We start from the raw sequence: 22,235 nt of genomic DNA, 5'->3' as shown, positions 1-22,235 counted from the left end.
TGAGAGCCAAGTTGCCATAGGAGATTGCAGGGTGTGAGAGATGTCACCGGGGGAGCTGGGAAGTAGGGGAGACAGGAGGAGAAAGGGTCACTTGAATAAACTAGGGACTATCTCCAGAGGAAGAGCGTCCGTGGCATAAAAGTGGCCCCTTGAGTTGTCTGGCACAGGTGGCAGGGTTCTGTGCCTGCCTGGGATGAACTCTGGGCACAGATGCCGATTTCCCCCTGAAGTTGAGTAAGGGGTTTGGAGACCCAGTTCCCTAAACTGAATGGAACTGGACCTCCAGCTCGACTAGATGGCTTTGAAAATCCCAACCCAAAGAACCAGGACTAGACTCCCGTGGATTCCTTTCCCACCCCCGGCATGGTGATCCTTGGGTTGGCTTAATTTACAGTCCCACTCTTGTAAACCCGCTGAGCTCACTGATTCCACCTGTAACTTTGGTTATTTATGCTTTCCTCCCCTCACCCCTGAAATCAAATATTTCCCCAAACAGTTGGATTCTGCTGCAGACTTCCAGTGAGATTCACCAGCCTTAACCCCCTGCACGTCCAGGTTTATATTTAATCCCTTCCTGAAAGGTGGGCAGAATCAGGTTTAAGATGGAGGGGAAGCCCCGCAGCGAGACGAAGGATTTGGTTTCATACTTTGTCCTCTTTGTTTTGCCTTTAGCTCTTGAAGCTGGGAAGCGCCAGGGGCTCTCACGTGCTTCCAGCTGAGCAGGTCTCCGGTGAAGGGTGTGTGCGTGTTGGGGAAGTCAGGGTTTTCAAATGACATTTCTCCCCTTTACACTCTGGAAGAGCAGAATAAACCGATCCCGTGTGGCCAATTAATGCAGCCGGAGCTGTTCAGTCTCCCTTGGAGGTGCAACTGCTGAGAGCAGGGCCTGTGTGAACATAAGGGAAGATTGTGGGGCTGGCTGAATGGGGCCATCCCCTGGGATTTGGTTAAAGCGGAGGAAATAGTACCGTGCGGGCCCCGCTCCTGGAGGATTCCTTGGAACAGGGCCGCTGATGTAGTGTGGTTGGGAGGAATATTTTTTAGGTGCTTTGGGCTGTCTTCATTTCTACCCCTGGTTTCCTGGGGATGGTTGAGCTCCTGCACTGGTGTGGAAGGAGATGGCACAGCTGGGCTCATAAAGGAAAAGCCAGTGGTCCCCTCTGGAGGCTTGTGGGTCTGGCCAGCCCGAGATCAGACGCGTGCAGAGCAGACTTGGTGGTCGGGTGGGGGGGGGGGGCAGTTCCGGTGCTCACTAGTCGCGTGGTTCAGAAGTGTGTGCATGTTCATGTCCTGCACGCCCACCCCAGCTGAGCCTCACTGGGATTCCAGCAGCTCAGCTCTGCCGTGAGCAGAAACCCCCCGGGCATCCAGCGGGGGCTGTACCAAGCTTTCCTCCGCTCAACATTGGCCTTGCAAAAGGAGCGACCTCTGGCTCCTCTCGTAGCCGCGGCTCACACATGGCCATGGCGAGTGGCAATAGCATACCCCCAGTGGTGCTGGCTGGGACCGCAGTCTGTCTCCTCCGTGGCAGTCTCCTTCTCCAGCAAACACCCACCCTACCCCCTTCGCCTGAACTCCAATGACCTTCCTAGAGCCCTGGATTTTCTCAGTGGCTCTTGACTAATGGCCAGGCCCAGTTGAAAAGCACAGGCCCTAAACCGCATGGGCTGCAGGAGGATTCCAGAGTTCTTCTTTTTTCCAGCAGGCTGTTTGATTGAATTGTGATCACTAATTTTAAGTGTCAGGGCTGGAGCTGAGCAGCCAGGGAGTTCAGTGGCTGTTGTGGGTGCCCGTCACTTTGGCAAATCAGGCCCTATGTCCTGCCCCCTCCCAATATTTGCAATGACTGCCTTGTTCGTTTGGCGCCTGTCCACACTACATATGGAATCCTGCCAGCGTGCATCTGTCTGGCACCTGTAGGGGGGGTCTCTGTTCTAACACTCCTTTTGTAAGACAGAATTAAGCCAGGCTGTTACATGGCTCCCCATCGTGGCTTTATAACCAAGCTGACCCAGCCATAGTGCAAACTAAATGCCTGCCCCTGCACCCAGATTGCCAGACAATTGCGTGCTAGCCCAGTGGGACTTGCAGCCTAGATGTATGCCAGCCCAGTGGGACTTTGCAGTGTAAATGGGCCATTACGCCGCCGCATTGTATGTTAAAGCATCCCCGTGCGCACCAGCCAGCCGCACCCCGTCGGAAACCATTTCACGTGGAATCGTATTTTAAAAGGGTTAATTACAACTCCTTCCCTTGGTTTGAAACCAACAAGCTCTGAATTACCTGGGCTGTGTTACATTTATAACTGAGTCTGGGACCTGGTTCCAGCTTGGCTAAGGGTTGTTACAATGTAGCTGGGACCCAGCTGTGTCCTCCTAACTTGGCCCACGTGCAAAGTAGGTGTGAAAACACCGTGCAATTAGAAGGGCTGTGGCTTTTCCGAATTTCACAGTACAAATCGGTGGGAAAGCAAATGGAGCCAGCAGCTTCACGTTCGCTTTGCTTACTGTCTTCCCCAGCGGGGTTCCCATTCACGCTGCTCAGGCTAATGGGATGTTGGGGTTTCCTCTCCTCTGCCCTCCTTTATGCCCCAATCTCTTCTCCATGGTCAAAATGACCGGGTGGGCATGTGGCCTCTGACCTGGGGAGAGTTGAGAGCCAGTTGGTGGGGTCGCTGTCTTTGTGGGCACATGAGGACGCCTGCCTGCTGCTCCAGGGAGACTGCTTTTGCATGGCTATGCCTGCCTATTTCCTTTTCTTTAGCGCAATTTTTAAAGAGACAGTAGCGGTCGATTCAGGGGTGTAACTCTGGGCCGCGTGTGAGTGGCAGGCAAAGAGGAGGCCGCTGCTTTTCATTCTTCTTGTTTAATTTCCTGCAAAAGCGGGAGAGTTTTCTGTCTCTGCCATCAGTAGTTTTCCACTCTCCGCCCTCCCCTGTCCCTTTAACCCTACTGTGGCACATCCCCCACCCCTTTTCTCTTTACGGTGAGCCTGAGTAAAAGCAGCGATGTTCCCTGGGAGAGCAGTTGCCCCAGATCGGAGGGAAGACGGCAAAGCAGGAGTGAGTTTGGAGCTGCCGTGTTAATGTTTCATGATGACTGGCACACTGACGCTGGCTGGCAGTGCTACGGGGGAGGGAGGGTATGCCTGGAAAGCTGGTTTGATGATAATGCTGTTTGTCAGGGCTCTCAGATTAGGAGTGGCTGCGTTAAGTACAGTGGCGAACCGCCAGCCTTCAGGGTACCAAATGGGGGCAGCGTGAAAGGTGCTTCCCTGCATGCTAGGGCGTGTGTGTGTGATTCCCTCCCCTCCCCCCTTTTTAATCCAACTTTCTGGCACTTTGCACGCGCTTTATAATTTCCCCAGGAGCAAAACTCGGCAGCATTTTGAAAGAGTTCCTTGCTTGGCTGCGAAGCTGTAAAGATGAGAGATTTCCTGCCCTGTGATCTGTAACGTGAGTGGAGATGGGTTTGGTAAGCGTACAGGTTCTACCACAAACACGTGCTGAGCAAGGCAGAAAGCTGGGGAGAGGGATACGATCAAAGGAATGAATGGATTGTTCCACTGGGCATTGAATGGGTGTCTGCCCAGAGGATGAATGGGAAATGGCTTTCAGTTACTTCTTTCCACAGCAGCATGTGTAATCCAGGTCCCGACGTTGGGTGTATATTACAAACCTACCAAATGTCTGTGAAATTTAATGTCACTGTGGTTTGATCCCCATAGCTGATATTTAGATCCTAATTTTCGATCACGTGTATTTAATAACCAGCTGTTGTTTGAAAGGACACCTGATCCAGTTAAAACAAATGAGGTTAAAGTATTTTCAGGTGCTGCACCGACCCCAGCATCTGCCTGCCAGCTTTTGTGGTTGTAAAACCACAATTTCCCTTTTAAAAAAAAAGTTTTCTTCTCTGCCACGTGACAAAAGACCCATACAAACCCAGAGACACTGACTAGATCCCAATGTTATCAAATGCACAGAGTAAACAGACTGAAAGAAATATTTTGGTATTCCTCAGTAATTTTAGGGGTTACACGAAATAGCAGAAAGTAAAACTTTGCAGAGAAAAGGGTGATTTTTAAGATGACTTTGCCCCTTTAAGATAAAGGGTGACATGCAGCCCCTTGAAATCAGTGACAAAATTCTCATTGACTTCAGTGGAGTCAGGATTTCACCCTTACAATCCTTGTTAAATCTAGAGTTGCAAGTTATTTAAATACCAATTGACCAGCAGAAATAGCTTCGTGGTGACATTTGGCAGACTTGGCAAATGCACCTTCTCGGACCTTGATATGTGTCTGATCATCTGTGTTTATAGACAGTAGGGTAATTTGATTTATTAAATCTAACGGAGTGGACGGCCTCCGAGTTGGTGAATTTACTCTTGCACCTAGCATACCGGCTTGTTTTTGGCAGGCACACCTGCCTAGCGCTGCGTTCCCGCTCAGCTATTAATGGCAGGCAGGGTGTATTGAAACGCACCAGACTTTCGCTCCCTGAGGCCCTGCCCACGTTAGGAAAATCGTGCTCCATAATTCACGACCGCTGCAGTTCTATCAGCAGGGAAAGCTGGGGAAGTGTAGACTGGCTGTAGAGTGCTAAAAACATCAGGGCTTTGTCTGAGCTACAGCTTCGCCTTTCGCTGCCCCCCAGCAGAGAAGCGAGTCCAAATTTTGCCCTCCTAAATGAACCGGTAGAGCAGGATTCTTGTATATTTTAGGTTTCAGAGCAGCAGCCGTGTTAGTCTGTGTTCGCAAAAAGAACAGGAGGACTTGTGGCACCTTAGAGATGAACCAATTATTTGAGCATAAGCTTTCGTGAGCTACAGCTACACCTTAGTCTCTAAGGTGCCACAAGGCCTCCTTTTCTTTTTGTATATTTTAGAGCTCTCTGGCTGGCTCCCAGGACCAGAATTGGTTGCGGGGAGAGGCTGTGCAGTTTGTTTCCTTGAGCCCCTTTTGCACACCTGTCTGTGGGTGCCCCAGGAGCCCTGGTTCTCCGAGTTCGAGGCTGGCGGGCTGCCTCGGGAAGTGGTGTGCGAACGCTGTAATAACATGGCAGCCTCCCTAGGGAGGAGCAGAGAGATTTCAGGAGCAGGAGGAGATTGAAAAGAAGCTGTTTTTAGCACTAGTGGAATTTTGGGCCTGTCAACCTTGATGGTCCTTTTTAAAAAGACCCCTTGCCCTGTCCGCTCCTGCGTCACTTATGGAGGTACCGGTATCGTACCAACTTCCTGCCGGAGGTGAAATATGATGGAGGAGGTGGGGGGAGGAGCTTAGTGAGCGGGGCACAACCTCAATAAACCAGCCGAGGGCCCTTCAGACTCTAGTCTCCTGCAGGGCGCGGTTCTGGGGTAATGCATCGCACGGAGGCGGCGCACTCTGGCACGCGTGTTCGACGGCGCATTGCGGGCTTGGAAAAGCTCACCAGGGTATTAAGCAGGGAGCTGCCGCGTCATCCCGGCTGGTGGAGAGCCGTCGCCACTTGCTTCCGGCAGGCTGCGTAGCGAGCTGGACTAATGCCTGTTGGGCTCGGCGCGGCAGACCGTGAACATGTTCCAGGCGGTGACACGAAGAGGCCAAAAGCGAAGTACGAGTTTCTGCCTTAGTGGCAAGCTGCAGACCTGATGGTGTGAGTGGAACTAATGTGCGCCGAGGGAAAAGGCTTCGGCGTGTGCACCTATTTTCCGCTGTTCCATGGAGGCGGAAAAAACGAATATTGAACTGTCACCGTGTTGCTCAGCTTGGAATCCGACCGCCCTTCGCTGGTTTTCTTTCCCCTTCGCTGGGTCCGTGGAAATTCTTCCATAAGGGAGGCTTCGGTTCCCTTTGCTACCTGGAATCAATGGCGGCAGCCCATTGGATTGAGCCACCCTACAGTAGTATTAGTTTTAATTGCACCTAGAGGCCCCAATCTCAACTGGGGCTCCGTTGTGCTAGGTGCTGTATGAACACAATGAGACGGGTCCTGCCCCAAAGAGCTCACAATCTAAATGGACACGACTGAGGGTGGGAAGGGAAACTGAGGCACAGAGGGGAACTGGCTTGACTAAGGTCACCCAGCAGACTATTGGCAGAGACTGGAATAGGATGCTGATTTCCAAACTGCCTAGCTACTGTCTTGTATTGTGCTCTTCAGTAGTGCCTGCCAGGTGAGGATCTCAAAAGCACAGATTAACGCTAATGCGTTTTACTCCAGGACAGCCCTCTGAGGTAGGGAAAGTATCACGTTTTACAAATGGTGAAACTGAGGCACCAAGACGCTAGGGCCCGCGTCTTCAAATGTGGGCCCTAATTGCCTGTAGATGCCTCAGTTTTTGGGTGGCTCACTTTGTAACACCATCTTAGGCCTGATTTTCAGAGGTGCTGAGCACCTATAGCTCCACCCACCTCGAGATGCCTTGAGCAGCCCGGTTGGCTTCCATGGGAGCAACCCGTACTCGCACCTCTGAAAATCAGGCCTGAGGGGTGTCGAGTTAGGCACCTACAACCCAGAGGCATCCAAAGTTCATGGACAGGTTTGAAAAGGTGACTCCCCCCAGGCCGCAGAGGGAGAGCCAGGACTAGAAGCCAGTTCGCTTGATGCCCAGTTACATGGTGCCTTAAAAGACCTCCCAAGGATAAGCCGATGGGCCCGATGGAGAGTTCTGCTCCCACTCGCGCCCACGTACCGGAGAGCCAGTCTGGCCTCTTGTCACGGGCCAACCGCTCGTGAGCTCCGTTAACGGTGCGGCGACAAACCCAGTGCATCTCGCCATCTGCTTGTGAGGAGCCCTAGGGGAGCCGACGTGTGTGTGCGTGTGCAGCGAAGAGATGGAAAATTCCAGCGAGGAAGCAGCTTTCAATGTTAAGATTCCAGTGGCTGATTGCTATAAACTGAATTAAAAAAACCCCAACAAGTTCTCAAAGCGCTATGCAGTAATGAGAGCTCCCTCGGAAAGCCCTGGCTGATTTGAAAGTAACACTTCCTCCCCCCCTCACCCCCCCCCTCTTTCCTGGTCTCTCTCTCTTGCAGGTGATTAAAGTCAAATGCATAATCTCTTCCTGTCAGTAACTGTCTCCTTTTCTGCCTCTCTATGCATCGACATTAAATCTGTTGGCTGTCACTTTGCAGCCTGTAGCCATGGGAACTCTGATGTCACTAACGAGGGCTTGTGACTTTATTCCATGCAGGAGGAAGGATTGGTGGTGGCAGAAGGAGGCTGGTTGGAATGGTACGATCTGAAATGATGAAAGAAGTAAGAAATTGAGGAGGAACTTGCTAGCGGGGCCAAGACGTGTGACTTGATAAATTGTTCCATCTCTCTCTAGATAAATATAGATCTAGAGATACTCGGTGTGTGCGTGTGTACATATTTCCCATCAAAATAAAGTGCTGGAGTACATTCTGCTTGCGAGGAGTGAGGGAGTTTAATGGTTAACTAATGTCTGATAAGCACTTGGGAGATTAAAAGTGCTAAGTATTATTATTGTGCTTCTGCGGAGGAATTTGGTCAAACGTGGCAGCACTATTGTTACTCAAACAGCTGTCGCGCTGGGAAACTCTGTCTGACTGGCTGAATGGAGCTGCTAAGCGGGAGTTGCTGAGCTGGGCTTAAGGGACTGAGATCTGTTGTGAGTGATTGGAATGGGAGAGGTTGCAAAGAAATTAACCTGCAAAGAACTTTTGCAATCTGCCCTGACTCTGTGTTTGAAAATACCCTGCTCTGAAGTGACCGGCTGTGTCTGCAGGTTGTTTTATACAGAATGGGTATGTAATGGGCCTCAGTGAACACAAGTGAAGCCCGTGCCCTTGGAGGAAGTGTTGTCTAGTGGTGAAAGCACAGGGTTGGTAGGCAAGAGATCTGGATTTTGTCCCTGGCTTCGCAGCTGGCCTTGCTTTGGGTAATTTACCTAGCCTCTCTGTGTCTTCATTTCCCCATTAGTCACATGGAGGTGATACTATCCACCTCGTGGGGGGAGATGAGTTTGTTGTTTTTATTATGGTGCTTTGAATCCATGGAGGGAAGATAATAAGTGAATTATAACCCAGGAAGACTGCGGAGCAGGACTGCAGCTGCTAGGCGAAATCATCAGTGGGGTTAAGCAGGGAAAGCTGTAGCCTGGGTCCAGAAGGCCTGCAGGGAAGAAGAGCTTGTGGCTTCTCCCTGCCTTTCTGTTTGTCTCATTCCCCTTTTAACATCTCCCGTTTGGTGCTGCTCTGCCTCACATCAGGGAAGAGCTGAGCGTGTTGTCATCTCTCTGCGTTTATATCCGAGTCGCCTCCCGTCGATCCAACCCAAAGCGTGTGGCATCTCTGCAGCCAGCCTTAGGAACTCTGCTTGTCTGTGCTGTGTCGTGCCAGGGATGCATGATGCTTTACACACCGGTAAGAACACAAGACCCCTGTTCCGAAGAGGCTTTGACCTAAACACAGGCCGGCAGGAAGAGCTGAAACATGAGAGCCAAGTGATGGGTTGCTAACAGATTGCACATGTCTGGTTCGTTCCAGTTTTTTGAAGATGAAAATGTACGTTGACGTGGTGATCAAAGCTAACTGTAAGGGCTCATGAGGCGTGGTAGGACAGTCTCCTGGGCCTGTCCAGCCTCGCTCCTCCTCTCTGTCCTGTACCAGGATCACTGCACTTTTGTCTGCATTGCACAGTTAACCGGAGTGAGCAGCTGGGCTAGCCTCGCCCAGGTGTGAGTGTCCCCACTGCAAAGCCCGACCTGCGTAGCCATGTCTGCAGTGTTTCTGCATTGTGTGTCGGGGGACGTATCCCGGGGCCCTTTGTTCTGAGGTGCTCTAGGATTCTTTCCCAGTTAGTTGTGGGAACACTTGACTGTCCTTGAGGGGGAATTGTGGGAAGGCACTGGAGGACTATCACTACTGAGTGGCCTTTTTGCCTGCATCCTTGCTGCAAAGCGGGTGTGTTCCAGCCTGAGTTAAAGCAAAGCCCGGCTTCTCACCCCCACCACCCTGCTAGCCAGGGCAGCTAGCCCAGGCTCAAAGCGCCACCACCCCCAGGTCAGAGACTTTGCTCTGTGGACGGTAGGGGGTTAATGGCTGAAACCAGGGGCAAGAGCCTGAGTTAATGGTGCAGTGTAAATGCACCCTGGGAGCCTAAACGGGAGTGTTCAGCCGCACTCTTAATCCAGCGGGCCGCTGTGAACTCCAGCAGGAGGGGAAAGCAGCCTCATTGGATCTGAATTTTCTAATGTAGAGACTGTGTGTATGTGTTTGAACGATTTCTTCTGAACGCTCCCAGATTTGACACAGGCTCTATTGCACAGCAGGGATCGTGGCCAGCTGTTTCCTTTCCTTACTGTCTCTCCTCCAGCAGGTGGTAATCTTGCACTCCAGACCAGAAGAAACTGGGCGTTGCCCTTCTCTTGCAAAGGGTAATATTGTTTTAGGGCAGGGTATTGGCTTTAACCTACAGTCGGCGAGGATGGGTATAGCAGCGTTTCCCAGTAGTGTGGTGTTGCCATGGTATCTCCATGGCCACTGGAGCATCTCATTCATTATCACCAGCACCTTGGCAGAGAGCGCTGGGTCTGCAGTCAGCTTAGGCTAACGCGAGGCAGTACTGTGCCCTGGGGAGCTGCGGCCTTGGGGGTTCCTAGAAAGCGTAAGCAGGGTAGAGAGAGGGTAATGCAACTGGCTGTCCTGTCTTTGCCCTGCGGGGGCCAAGAGGGACATGCACGCTGCGTTCTCACTCGGGAATAGTGGGGGATGGAAGTCCTGCCCGGGTGTGTTTCAGGAAGTGCCCTGCCTGTATGTGAGGAAGCAGGTGAAATGGAGTACTAATACAACATTGGATAGTTAAAATAACAGCTATGATTAAAATACATCTGTCGAGGAATCAGAGTTAAAAACTATTATATAGAACAGCAAAAAAAGGGGGGTCTGAAAATAATTCTGTTGGCCTAGGGTAACGGTGGCCTGCTTCTGGGGTGTCCGGCTGTGGTGTGTTGGTGCTGGGGTTCTCTTTAATCACCACATGCTGTTTTGTTTACTTGTGTGGGTATAATCTATAGATCGCAATTATGCCTAAAAAGATACCTAGTCAGAGAGAGATTGAGGCAGAACAGACATCCCTGGTGAGTGAGAATTGCACCACAATAGACAATTAGCATTTCTCAAAGATCTCACTCCTGTACATTCAGCTGAATGGATTGAGTGAGGCCATCTGCAAGTAGCACGTGAGATGACGCCCCAAAATGATGTATATTCCACCTGGCTTGCAGGGTGTAGGGGTTTGGTTTTCTTCAGGGATTAAGTCTTGCAACTAAAGCTCAAAATGCAATCTTAAAATAATGAGTGAATGCTAACTGTTTATGCTTTTGTTTTCCTTGCATGGAGATTGGGTGGGGATGATCTCATTCTTCATACCAAGGTTGCTTGTCTATTACAAATAGAGTTGGTTGAACTCAAATTTTTGAGCAAAAAAAGGGACACACTTTTCACACAAATGTTTGAAAAGTATTTCTGTTTTGTGACCAGCTGGGATTAGAAGTGACTGGTCACTTTCTCATTGCCTCAGAGATGTGCCCCAGGTGACAAATTCCTAGCCAACTCTGGTTTTTCTCAGAGTTTGGATGTGTTTGACTCAGACCCGTCTTTAGACCTGGCGGACTGTCTGTATCATTCAGGTCTGGGAATTAGAGATGCAGAAACTCATCCTGCCTAACTTCAACCTCCCCACCCTGGTCACGATGGCTCTGATGATGTTTGGGCTCCTGCCCTGCTTAGGAGAAATGGTGAAAGGCAGAGTGGAGAGGGACGAAAAACAGGCGGAGGCTGGGGTGGAGTGAAAGACCAATACCATACGTGCTGCGTGAGCAAAGCCTGCCTTCTCCGAACCAGGGTCGTGTACCCCAGCAGCTCTGAACTGCATTGGGAATTCCATCAGTATTTTGAAGTCTTCATCATTGCAACACATTCATTATGAAGGCTGCACAGTGCAGAGAGACCAAGAAAGGGAGTGAGGGCAGGGAGGGGGTGTATAAATGTGAATGGGGAAAGCCACATCTCTCTCTGTATCTAGTTAATTATAATTGGGTAGAGTGGCAAAGGAGTGTCCCTCATTGATTGGGGTGAGGATTCTCCCCTTTTATTTTCTACCAAGTTGGCTCTATTTCTAGTTGCTCTGTTCTGCTGCCAGAGCCAGGAGTGGGTGTTGCTGGTGGGTAGGGTAGAATTCAGTTTATTTTGACATCTCATGACTTGCCAGGGCACCTGTGGCTTCATCAGCTCTTGGGGCTCAGTTCTGGTCTATTTCTGACTCCGGTCTCCTGCGCATGTCACACAGGAAGAGCCAGATTCAAAGGCGATATGGAAGGCGGTAAAGCTCTGACTCCCTTAGATCGGCCTGTGCCCACTTCCCGATGAGTGAGGAAATCCAGGCTGGTGTCACTGACATGCTGGGAAGCCTGAAGCGGGGATAGGGGTTGCTGTATTTTACATCCGTAGCTATTTATCCCGCTCCGCTCCTCTCTTCTGGCCCCTTGGCATGTGAGTCCCACTCAGTCCGGCTTGCTGGGCTGAATCCCCCGGTGATGCGTAAGGAAGGGAGGTACATTCCCCACTGGTAGGTGGATGGGGGTCTCGGGATGTCTGTGCTGCCATCAGGATTTGTTATTGCAGTAGGTGTAGACGTACCCAAGCGAGCTCTGATATAGCTAGATCAAAGCTAGCTTGAGGAACAACAGCAGCGTAATGGACCAGTTGCTCGAGTACGTATCTGGGTTCTGGGCAGGCAGGGCTGACTTGGGCAGGTGCCGGGGCTTCCCTGCTATTGTTACTCAAGCCACCTTTGGTCTGTGCCTAAACATGCCGAGTCACGCCTCCTGATGCAGTGTTGACATAGCCAAGTCCAGACAGCATCTGGATTAGTGCAGTTCGCTTGTGAAAGGGGCAGGATGTCGACTCCCCTCTGAATTTGGCCCAGAGGCTGTTGCAGTGGCGGGCCTGTGATCGCCTGGCTCCAGGCAAAGGCAGGAATGACAGGATTACCAGGCAAAGTCGCAACGTATAATCCCTCTTACTTTTCAGCCACCCAAAACGTAATCCCATTATTTCTCTGGATTATATTTTGAAAGCAACCATTCGCTCGCTCAGCGCGGAGTCCTCCACGCCACATCCCAGGCTGCAGAGTGCGTGGAGCCGGCTTCCCGGGAGGTGTCTATGCCCCTTCGGCAGTCCCTGCCGGGGCGGGGGCCCACGGCCTCTGTCTGTCGGCTGCAGGCGTGGGTTGTGTTTGCGAGTGCTGGGGGGATGGGGAGGGGAGCTGGAGGCAGGCAGCGTCCAAGTGATTTACATGGAAGATGGGGTTGTTCAGCCTTTGGAAAAGCCTTCCCTGTAAGGCTGGTGACTCATCAGAGTCTATTAATAGCCCGATCCACCTGCTAAGGTGTGAAACCCGAGGAGAGCCACTGACCTAGTTCTCTGTCCTCTCCGGCTGTCTCTGGGCAGGTTTGATCCATGCAGAGCAGGGCCGGGGGCGCCCCGGGGAGCGAGAGATGAGTGCGGTCCGCTGCACGCCGCAGCTAAGCCGGCACAGACACCGCTTGGCTCGGTAGATCTCTGCCAGATCCTGTGTGATTCTGCGGTCTCGCGCACAGCTGTGGGCGGGCGAGAGAGATGGGCTGAGGCCTTGATGCTTCCTCCCTCTGAGGTGTGGAGTTCCCTGCAGGTGTCTTTCCAAAGTAGACCTTTGAACGCCGAGGCCCTTTCTGCTGCCTGGACGTGAACGATCCTGCCGGCCTCTCCTTCAGGGGACGTGCTCCCACCCTTCTCAAGCACGTGTTCTAGTTCTCAAATAAACCGGGGGGGGGGGGCAGATTCGGCTGTTGGTGTAAATTCAGAATAACTCCCTTGGTTTCAGTAATAGATTTGCCCCAGTGTCAATGCGATTGGAGCCGGGCCCAGAGTATTGGAAAAGCATTTCTCTGCACTGCACTTTTTTTCTGCATTTTCAGTCATTTATGACTCTTTAAAAATACCTGAACTTTGGGGATCTATACGTAGCTGCTGTGTCAGCCCCTTCATGTGACTCCTCACCTCTCCCAAATTGGAGGCAGGGGGTGGCTAGGGCTGGCTTTGTCTTCCTAGCACCTTGGGGTATTGCTGACCTCCGGCTGTTTGAGGCAATTTTTGTAGGTCACCCAAAATCCTGAAAGACCCAGGCCTGGGCTGAGCTTTCAGGCTGAAATACCATTGGGCTGAGGGCCATTGCAAGGACGAGACACCACGTAGCACTTCCGTGGCAGTGAAGTACTGCAGCTTTGCAGGCCGAGGCTTTGGAAGTGGCATGCAGAGCTGAGAAAATGGTACCAGACTGGTTGTTAAATGGGGGCACGTGTGCATGCTTAAATTGCATTTGACTCTGAATGGATTAAACTGGGAGGAGATTCCCACGCTCTTCTCTTACCGTCTCCTTGCAGCTGGTTGGTAGGTAGGTGGTATTATCCCCATTTCACAGCTGGTGAAACAGAGGGACAATGCAATTGTGACCTGCCCAAAGCCAGACAGTGAACCAGCAGCAGTACCGGGATTAAGACCCCAGGAATTCCACATTCGCCTCCATTTGCTCAAACCACTAGACTGTGCTGCCTCTCAGATACACGCACAGACTCCCTGCTCTGTTCCCACAGCTGATGCACCAGCATGTTGGGAGCTTGAAAAGCATTCTGGGTACTGGCATGCAAATGAGTACACGGTGGGATCCGTTAAATGGGATCCACTGTGGCATAAACAGAGGGTTTGGCGCAGCGCAGCCTCCGTGTTTGTTGCACAAGGATCTGAGTGATGCCCCCACAGCATGGACTTCTTAGGCAGCCCCCTCTGTGCGTTCTTTCCAGGATTGCTTGCTTATGCCCCTGTCTCCCCCCTCTCTCTCCAGAGCGCCCGGAGCTGCAGCAGAATTGGGCAACCATGAACGGACCCAGGGAGCCGACGTGCCCTTGCACCGCTTGAGAGAAACGCCCGACCCCGAAGAGGCAGTGAGGTCGATGCCAGGACGCTGCTGGTGTTTCTGCTCTGCCAGGGGACTCTGAATGGATTTGCCATGGTGACATGAAAAAGACAGGGGGGATACCCGACTGCCGGCTGGGAGATCCTACACACGCACACGCAGCCTGCTAGTATTTTAATTTATGACTGTGCTTTCCTGTGAAGGGGGTTGAGAGCAGGAGGGGGGGCGGGGTGGGTGGGGAGGAACCTGCAGTGGCTTCTTGGAAGCAAGGATGACCATGCTGGGGAGGCTCCGGAGGGGTTTCCGACAGGTGTCTCCTCAGATGGTGCTGCTCCTGCTCTTTGCCTTCTGCCTGCTCAGTGTTTTCATCTCAGCATATTATTTATATGGGTGGAAGAGGGGCCTGGAGCCCTCTGGGGATGTCCCGGGCCCAGACTGTGACGAACCCAAGATCGCCCCTTCCCGCCTGCTCCCCTTGAAGTCCCTCAAGGTGGCTGATTCGTCCCGCACGGACCCCTTGGTGCTGGTGTTCGTGGAAAGCCTGTACTCTCAGCTGGGCCAGGAGATCATTGCCATCTTGGAATCCAGCCGCTTCAAATACCGGACAGAGATTGCCCCCGGGAAGGGGGACATGCCCACTCTGACCGACAAGGACCGGGGACGCTTCGCGCTCATCATTTATGAGAACATCCTCAAGTATGTGAACTTGGATGCCTGGAACCGCGAGCTCTTGGATAAGTACTGCGTGGAGTACGGCGTGGGGGTTGTCGGCTTCTTCAAGGTATATGGGGACGCATCTTGGGGATGGAATGGGCCATCTGGGGAGACAAAAGGCCAACCAGGCTCTCCGTGCAGGGCAGGGTGGCCAGAGACAAGCTCTTTGGGAGGTACCCAGGGTCTGTTTCTGTTCTGGATCCCCTGCCTTGCCGCCACTGGGAATCTCGGCTGGGGTCCCATCGCATTGCTCTGCAGAGACGAGCCACTGAGGTGTAGTCAATCGGTTGGCCATGGGAGGAGTTAGGTCCAGCCCGGCTAAGCTAGGCAGCTGATGGCAGAGCTCTGAGAGAGAGTGTCTGAGTAAAGGGGTGGGTTAAATAGGTGGAGAAGTATATGGAGACCTTCTGACCTGCTTACAATGGGAGCGTGGTGACCTGGGATTGACCCATCAAACTATTCCACTAGCAGACGCTCTCCCCAGGCCTTACTGGGCCCTGGGCATTTGTTGTGTGAGTAACAGACTCCCAGCTGACGTGAGATCGACATGGTTTGCTCACAGGAAGGATCACATGAGCAGCAGGCCCCTCCAGCGCGCGCTCCGGGCACGCTCCATGGGGACTGCTGCTTTGTTTTAAGTGTCTCCCTCAGGGGCCTAATAAACCCAGGGCTGTGCTTCCAGTTGGTGCCAAGTGCGGATTTACAGACACCCCCCCCACACCCTCCCGCCCCGTGTGGGGATGAGGATACACTGCTGCCGTCTTCTCTAGCTCTGCTGGTGACAGCAGGGGGAGATCGGCTGGTCCCTGGGAGCTGTCTGTCTGTTTCTGAGCAGAGCTGGAAGAGGTGTCTCCTTTTGGTCTGCAAGGGGGTCCCGTACCAAGGACAGGTGCAAAGAGTTAGCTGGGTCTCTCCTGTGATCCTTTGAGTTTTGGAGAACAATCCCTCACGCTTGCTTTCTGTCTCTTTGGATTTCAGTCAGCTTGGGCAGCGGCGGGGAGCTTGGCCTTCCCAGTAGAAGGGATGTGCTGTTTCCTTCCGTTCCAGACGTTTGGGAAGCACAGCGGGGTTCCCTGGTGGGAAAGTGGCACTGGGAACCCTTTTCTGTTCACACCAAGCTCCGGTTCTGTGGTGCCTCTGATTTCGTGCTCTTCTGTTTGTAACTAGGATTTCCCAGCTTCAGGCAGTGGGGGGAGCTGGACCTGCTGGAGCAAACTGGGCAGAGTCCAGCCACTTGGACTGAATTTCAAGACATAATAAATCCTTGTGGGTGCAAATATGTGAGCAGACAGAGAACCCAGCCCTCTGCTGCTGGGAACAAGAGGAGCCTCGCTGAAGCTAATGCAGATACACCTCGGGTGACCAGACAGCAATTGTGAAAAATCGGGACGGGGTGAGGGGAATAGGTGCCTATATAAGACAAAACCCTGAATATCGTGACTGTCCCTATAACTTTGGGACATCTGGTCACTCTGGATTCACCTGTTTACACTAGAGAGAATTTGGCCCAGAATTGACCCCCAGAAGGTCATAAATAAGTAGCTGATGAGACACTTTCTAAGCAGTGACCCCTGAGATGTAGAGACCTGCACCTGCGAGTGCGGTAAAGCCCCCGGGCCCTTTGGCTAAGCCATTGCTGGCCAGAGGAGAGGAACAGGAGCCAACACTAGACAGTGTATTCAGCCTCAGGGCCAGCGGTAGAGGAAACCCCTTCTGCCTATTAAACCAATAGGCTAAATATAAAATACTAGCCCCAGGGGCTGCTGGCTTGCGTCCACCGGCGCAGCTGTTTTGGGAAGACTCTGCGGTGCCGGGAGCGCAGGCGGGATGAGGGCTGGCTGGGCCCACCCGTGGAGCGAGGCCATCAGCGTTCCAGATGTGCTCCCCGCCCGTGAGGGGACTGTCCAGACCCTCGCCAGAGAAATCCGCTCCCCTCACACGCCCAGCGGCCTCCTTTCGACCCCACCGCCCCTTCGATCGAGGAGCCTTCCCCTGAGGAGCAGCGGGGGCCGCTGTTGAGTGGGATGAGATTGGCGCCCCCACACCCTAGCAGCAAGGCATGCCCCTTTGTAGCACTTCCAGCCTCTGCTGTCCAAGGACGCCAGGGTTGGGACACAAACCAGCCCTGCCTGCCCAGCTGGGCAGAGACGCCTCTGGAGCAGCCTTTCAGGCACGCAGCTCTTGGTTTCAATTAGCAGCTTGTGTGCAGATGGATGGGCTCTAGTCCCCGTGTGGGTGTGAACGGTGTGGAACCGGCTGCAGGGCTGAGCTGTCCCCAGCGTTCGCATTCCCCAGATCTGACTGTCCAGGAACTCGGCGAGTCATGCTCTGTAACTTGTTGACTCGTGCGCTCTAACGCTCGCGCTGGAAAACTCCCCGGCCGAGATCGTGGCGCGGAAACGTCTGCTGAATCTGTGGGGTTTATCAAACACCTTGTCCCACAGTTCTGCTACCGGTTTCTAATTGTCTGCAGCTCAGTGTGTCTGACGAGCCAATAGGCTCCTTTTTAGCCTCTGAAATGGGATCCTATTTGGGATCCTCCATCCAAATAGAGAGCGCTAAAACATGGCAAGTGATGGAAGCTTAAATGTCAGCAACTGATGGGACAATGTGTCTGTGCAACAGCCCTCCCCCTGGAAGTCTTCTCTCTGCTCAGAACAGTGGTGTGTGTGCAGGGGTCACAATCCAGCAGGCCTGGGAGGTGCAGGGCGCAGCAGGAAGGGAGCTCTCAGTTTTAGGGGTAAGATCAACACTCTAGGTTTGGTGCCCCAGCTGCATGAAAGGCCGTGTTGGCCGTGGTGCCTTATTGCAGGAGCGCAGCGGGGAATGAAGACTGCAGAATTCCCATGTGGCTGGTGGGGGACAGGCCAGCTCCCTCTTTTGCAGAAGAGAGGATGGCACTTGCTGTGTAGCGTGTGGCTGCTACTGGGCTCAGAGCCTGTGTGTGTGAATCCAGGGGGTTCCCCAAGTGCTCCTTCTCAGGGGGTTGCTGGCAAGCAGCTTGTGATGTGCTGCCTTTCCTGCTTCCCCAGGTTGTGTTCCTTCAGCTTGTCCCGCCCGCCCCCTCTGGATCCAACCAAACCGGTCCCCCACCCGCCCTGCACTGCTGCCTCTACCTGTCCAGGTGATGCAGTCTGGGCACGACTCGCTTCTGAGCACCGAGGTGGCCTGGATCAGCCAGAGGGGAGCGTGGGGGAACAGCACCCAGGGTGCTGCAAGGGAGGCATGGGGAATGTGAGTTGCACAACTTTAAATGCCCTGGTGCAGCCTGCCCCTGGCCCTCCCCCTCCCTCTGAGGCCTTTCTCATTCAGTCCATGGGCTCTCCCCTGGCAGGCCAACGAGAACAGCTTGCTGAGTGCTCAGCTGAAGGGCTTCCCACTCTTTCTCCACTCCAACCTCGGGCTGAAGGACTGCAGCATCAACCCCAAATCCCCGCTCCTGTACATCACGCGCCCCAGCGAGGTGGAGAAGGGCCTGCTTCCAGGAGAGGACTGGACCGTCTTCCAGTCCAACCATTCCACCTACGAGCCGGTGCTCCTGGCCAAGACCAAGTCAGCAGAGTCCATCCCGCACATGAGTGTCGACGCCGCGCTGCACACCACCGTGGTGCAGGACCTGGGCCTGCACGACGGCATCCAGAGAGTCCTCTTCGGGAACAACCTCAACTTCTGGCTGCACAAGCTGGTCTTTGTGGATGCCGTCTCCTTCCTGACCAGCAAGAGGCTCTCCCTTCCCCTCGACCGCTACCTCCTGGTAGACATCGATGACATCTTCGTGGGCAAGGAGGGCACGCGCATGAAGGTCGAAGACGTAAAGGTACCGCTGTCCCAGCTCAGCCAGGCAGTGCTTGGGGGAGGGGGGGCGGATTCTGATGTGACTAGAGATCCCTGGCCTTAGTGCACTTGGGCACAGATCCTATTGTGCACGGAGCAAGGGCTGTGGGGGTGTCTGGGACGCTGGTGCACGGAGCAAGGGCTGTGGGGGTGTCTGGGACGCTGGTGCACGGAGCAAGGGCTGTGGGGGTGTCTGGGACGCTGGTGCACGGAGCAAGGGCTGTGGGGGTGTCTGGGACGCTGGTGCACGGAGCAAGGGCTGTGGGGGTGTCTGGGACGCTGGTGCACGGAGCAAGGGCTGGGGCTGTGTCTGGGATGCTGGTGCACGGAGCAAGGGCTGTGGGGGTGTCTGGGACGCTGGTGCACGGAGCAAGGGCTGGGGCTGTGTCTGGGACGCTGGTGCACGGAGCAAGGGCTGGGGCTGTGTCTGGGACGCTGGTGCACGGAGCAAGGGCTGGGGCTGTGTCTGGGACGCTGGTGCACGGAGCAAGGGCTGGGGCTGTGTCTGGGACGCTGGTGCGCAGATCGTGCACCTAGTGAACGGACGTGGAGGTTCTAGTGCCCTCAGAGCATCAGCTGGGGGTGTGAACCGTTCCGCAGGCTTGCTGTTGCTAGAGTACACGAAGCAGAAGTCACACGCGTGACTCCCGAGCCCCGTGCGCCGAGCGGGAGCGCACGGCACTGCCGAAGGTGCGGGTTACTGCCTGATGATGTGTGTCGGGTACCAGTCATGTCTCTCTCTCCCTGCCACAGGCTCTGTTTGACACTCAGAATGAGCTGCGCACCCACATCCCCAACTTCACCTTCAACCTGGGCTACTCAGGGAAATTCTTCCACACAGGTGAGGCAGGGCAGCTTTGCCTCCATAGACCCTTGCTGTCCCTCTCGGTTGCCGAGCTGCAGCATCTATCCTGCACAGCTTAAAAACCCCTCCACCCCCAGACGTCCGGGACCACGGAGATGGCAGCTGAGGCTCTTCTACAGCTGCCAACGCCCCTTCCCAGAGCTCTCTCTGCCTGAGAGACGCGGGCCTCTGCAGTGTTGTATCATGGCAGGAGCTTGAAAGAAGGGGGCCCTGCCCCTTTAGTCTCTCCTCTGGAAAACCAAACAAGCAGAACTCGGTGCATTAGCTGGCAAAGGCGTTTGCTGGGTTTGGCCAATCAGAGTCCCTAGGGCTGCTCTGGCATTGTCGAGCCGTAGATGGCAGAGTACTTCCCACCGTTAGCCCCATTTCACAGGCAGAGAGAGAGAGCAAGTACCTTGGCCAGTGGCAGGGTTAGAAGCCAGGCCCTATCGGCTGGGCTCGGGCTCTCTTCCCTTCCTGGTACTTCTGGCATGTCTCTCGCTGAGGTTACAAGCCATGTGAGTGCAGTCGCAGAGTCACCACGTTCAGCAGTAGTTTGCCTGTTCCCCCGGGCAGCGTGCAATGGGGTACGATGCCGGGTGAATGTGAAACCTAAACAGACGCTTAGATAGACGCTTGAACCTGTTCACAATAATCCGTCTTCAGTACCGTAACAATACGGGGCTGATCCATCTTGGGGACTGGGGATTTGTGCTCCGCTCTGGTGGCTCATGCCATCGCCAGAGCCTATCTGGGATGGGCTCAGGACCTTCCGAGCCACGGGTGACTGAAGAGCCAGATTTCTCTCTGCTCTCACAGAGGCAGGGCTAGCGAAGGTTGCTAAGCACCAAATGCACCTTTGGTCACTGCAAAGATAACGATCTGCTCCAGAATGACAACAGTGCCCTGGGGGTTCCCGCGTGGCTGCTCCTTTCCACCGGCCCCCCGGGGTCCGAGCGGCAGCAGAGAGCACATGTGGGGCAGTGTAAGGTCCCTTCTCTGAGCTTTTTGCTGCCTGCTGGATTTCACTACGGCAGTCTCAGAGCACCCCCCTTTGCAATCCCGTACCCCACCTGAGCTGCACATTCAAGCTCTCGCGTGAGCCGGGCTTGAGTTCTTTGGCTTTAGCGCGGCGGGGCTGCGGCTGATGATGGTCTGGCCCCGACAGGCACAGATGCTGAAGACGAAGGAGACGACCTGTTGCTGTCTTACGTGAAGGAGTTCTGGTGGTTCCCCCACATGTGGAGTCACATGCAGCCTCACCTCTTCCACAACCAGTCGGTGCTAGCAGAGCAAATGACCATGAACAAGAAATTCGCTGTCGTGAGTAAGATGCCAGCTGGCGGGTGCTTAGCCATGGGGGATGCTTGCTGGGCTGGGGAGTTAAAGATGGCATCTCAACCCCCCGGGTCTCGTGTCTCTCCTCCTGCCTTCTCAGACTGAGCTCATTCTGTGGGGAGCATGGTAACGAGCAGGAGGAAGGACATTGCATAAGAGCAGCAGGAGTTGCTACCTCATCTCTCTCCTCTCCAGTTTTTACCCCCTGTCCTCTCCCTTCCCCTCATCCTGCTGTCTGTATCTGTGCAGTGAAATCTCATGAGGACCTCTCAGCCCTGAATCCTCTGGAACCTCTTTAAAAGATCCCCAAGTGTCTTTGAATAAAGTTTTGTTTGACCTTTAGTTCTCCTTCTCCTACCAGGCAATGCAGTTTAACTGGCTCCCTAGGCGGGATGCTAAGACAGGTTTCCTCATACTTCTCGATCTGTCTGCTCCTGCATTAGAGGCTGTGGAGCAGCAGGGAGAGACTAAAAAGATTAGGTCAAAGACGATCTGAAACGTGAGTGGCATCAAGAAGGCTGCCCCTGTGTTGCTGTTCATCCCCTCCCTCAGAAGAACAAGGCATATCCACTTATAAAAAAAAAAAAAAAGGCAATAAACTTAAAACAGAGAGAGTTTTTTAACCCCATACATAACTGTCCTGTGGCAGAGAGTTCCACAGGTGCTTACTTAAGCCTAAGGACTTGTCTGCATACAAGTTGTACTACTTTAACTATGCCAATATAGTGATACCCCTACAAACCCTGTGCCAGTGTGGACGCACTTATGCTGATATAAAGGGGCATTATACCGATATAGCTAAATTCCAGGAAATAAGCCATACTGCCTGGTGTAAGCACTTTTATACTGGTGTAACTGCATCTACAGTAGGGGTTGTACGGTATAACTATTGTGAGTAAACCCCCCCATCCCTCTCCCCCGCACACACCTGAAATAATGATACCGATACGAAACTGTGTGCCGACCACGGCTGTGTCCACGCGATGGGCGCTACGGTGGTGCAGCCGCATTGCTGTAGCGCCATAGCGTAGATGCTTCCTACAGCGGGGGAAGGGGTTTTTCCTTCCCTGCAGGAAATCCACCCCCTCAGGAGACGGTTGAGGGCAGAATTCTTCCGTTGCCCTCGCTGTGCCCACAGCAAGGCTTAGGTCGACCTAACCGTGTCGCACCAGGCTGACGTTGTTCCCACTGCTGTGCGAGGTAGTTCGGTGGATCTAAGTGTTAAGTATAGCCCTGCCCCGGGGCTACGGCAAAGGGCTTGTCTTCACTAGAGCTTTCACTGGAGTTAATGAACTGGAGGCAGCTACCACGTTGGCAAAGGCTACTCGGGACCCACCCCAAATGTTTGTTCCAGACTACAAACACTGGTGCTTGATTGCCTGGAGCGAATGTGTGGAGAGTGCCCAGAGTTCCTAATCCAGCGTTTGCCTGTTCACTGGACGTAGCGAACACGTCTAGACGTCTAGTCTAGGGCCTTGTCTTCCCTAGGCGGGAGGATACGCTCTTACCTTGAGGGCACTAACACCAGGTACAAGCCTAGTGAA

The 22,235-nt window shown here is 53.6% G+C and overlaps 1 protein-coding gene across 2 annotated transcripts in view; it reads left to right on the top strand.

Moving 5' to 3' along the window:
- The window catches only part of NDST1 (N-deacetylase and N-sulfotransferase 1), a 63,296-nt gene that overhangs the window by 24,342 nt on the left and 16,719 nt on the right, over positions 1-22,235 (top strand). The window contains exons 1-5 of one of the 2 annotated variants that reach the window (XM_043521278.1): positions 2,925-3,061; positions 13,890-14,742; positions 18,010-18,492; positions 19,263-19,350; positions 20,522-20,676. In XM_043521278.1, coding sequence (XP_043377213.1) covers positions 14,233-14,742; positions 18,010-18,492; positions 19,263-19,350; positions 20,522-20,676 — 1,236 coding nt within the window. In that variant the 5' untranslated portion in view covers positions 2,925-3,061; positions 13,890-14,232. Of the gene's footprint in view, positions 1-2,924; positions 3,062-13,889; positions 14,743-18,009; positions 18,493-19,262; positions 19,351-20,521; positions 20,677-22,235 lie in introns of those variants that run through there. The other variant, XM_007071498.4, reaches the window with a different exon arrangement.

This window comes from Chelonia mydas, chromosome 8 (assembly GCF_015237465.2).
Source record: "Chelonia mydas isolate rCheMyd1 chromosome 8, rCheMyd1.pri.v2, whole genome shotgun sequence".
Lineage (NCBI taxonomy): Eukaryota > Metazoa > Chordata > Testudines > Cheloniidae > Chelonia > Chelonia mydas.
Note: the sequence above shows the minus strand (reverse complement) of the source record. Positions and strands in the feature narration are given on the sequence as shown.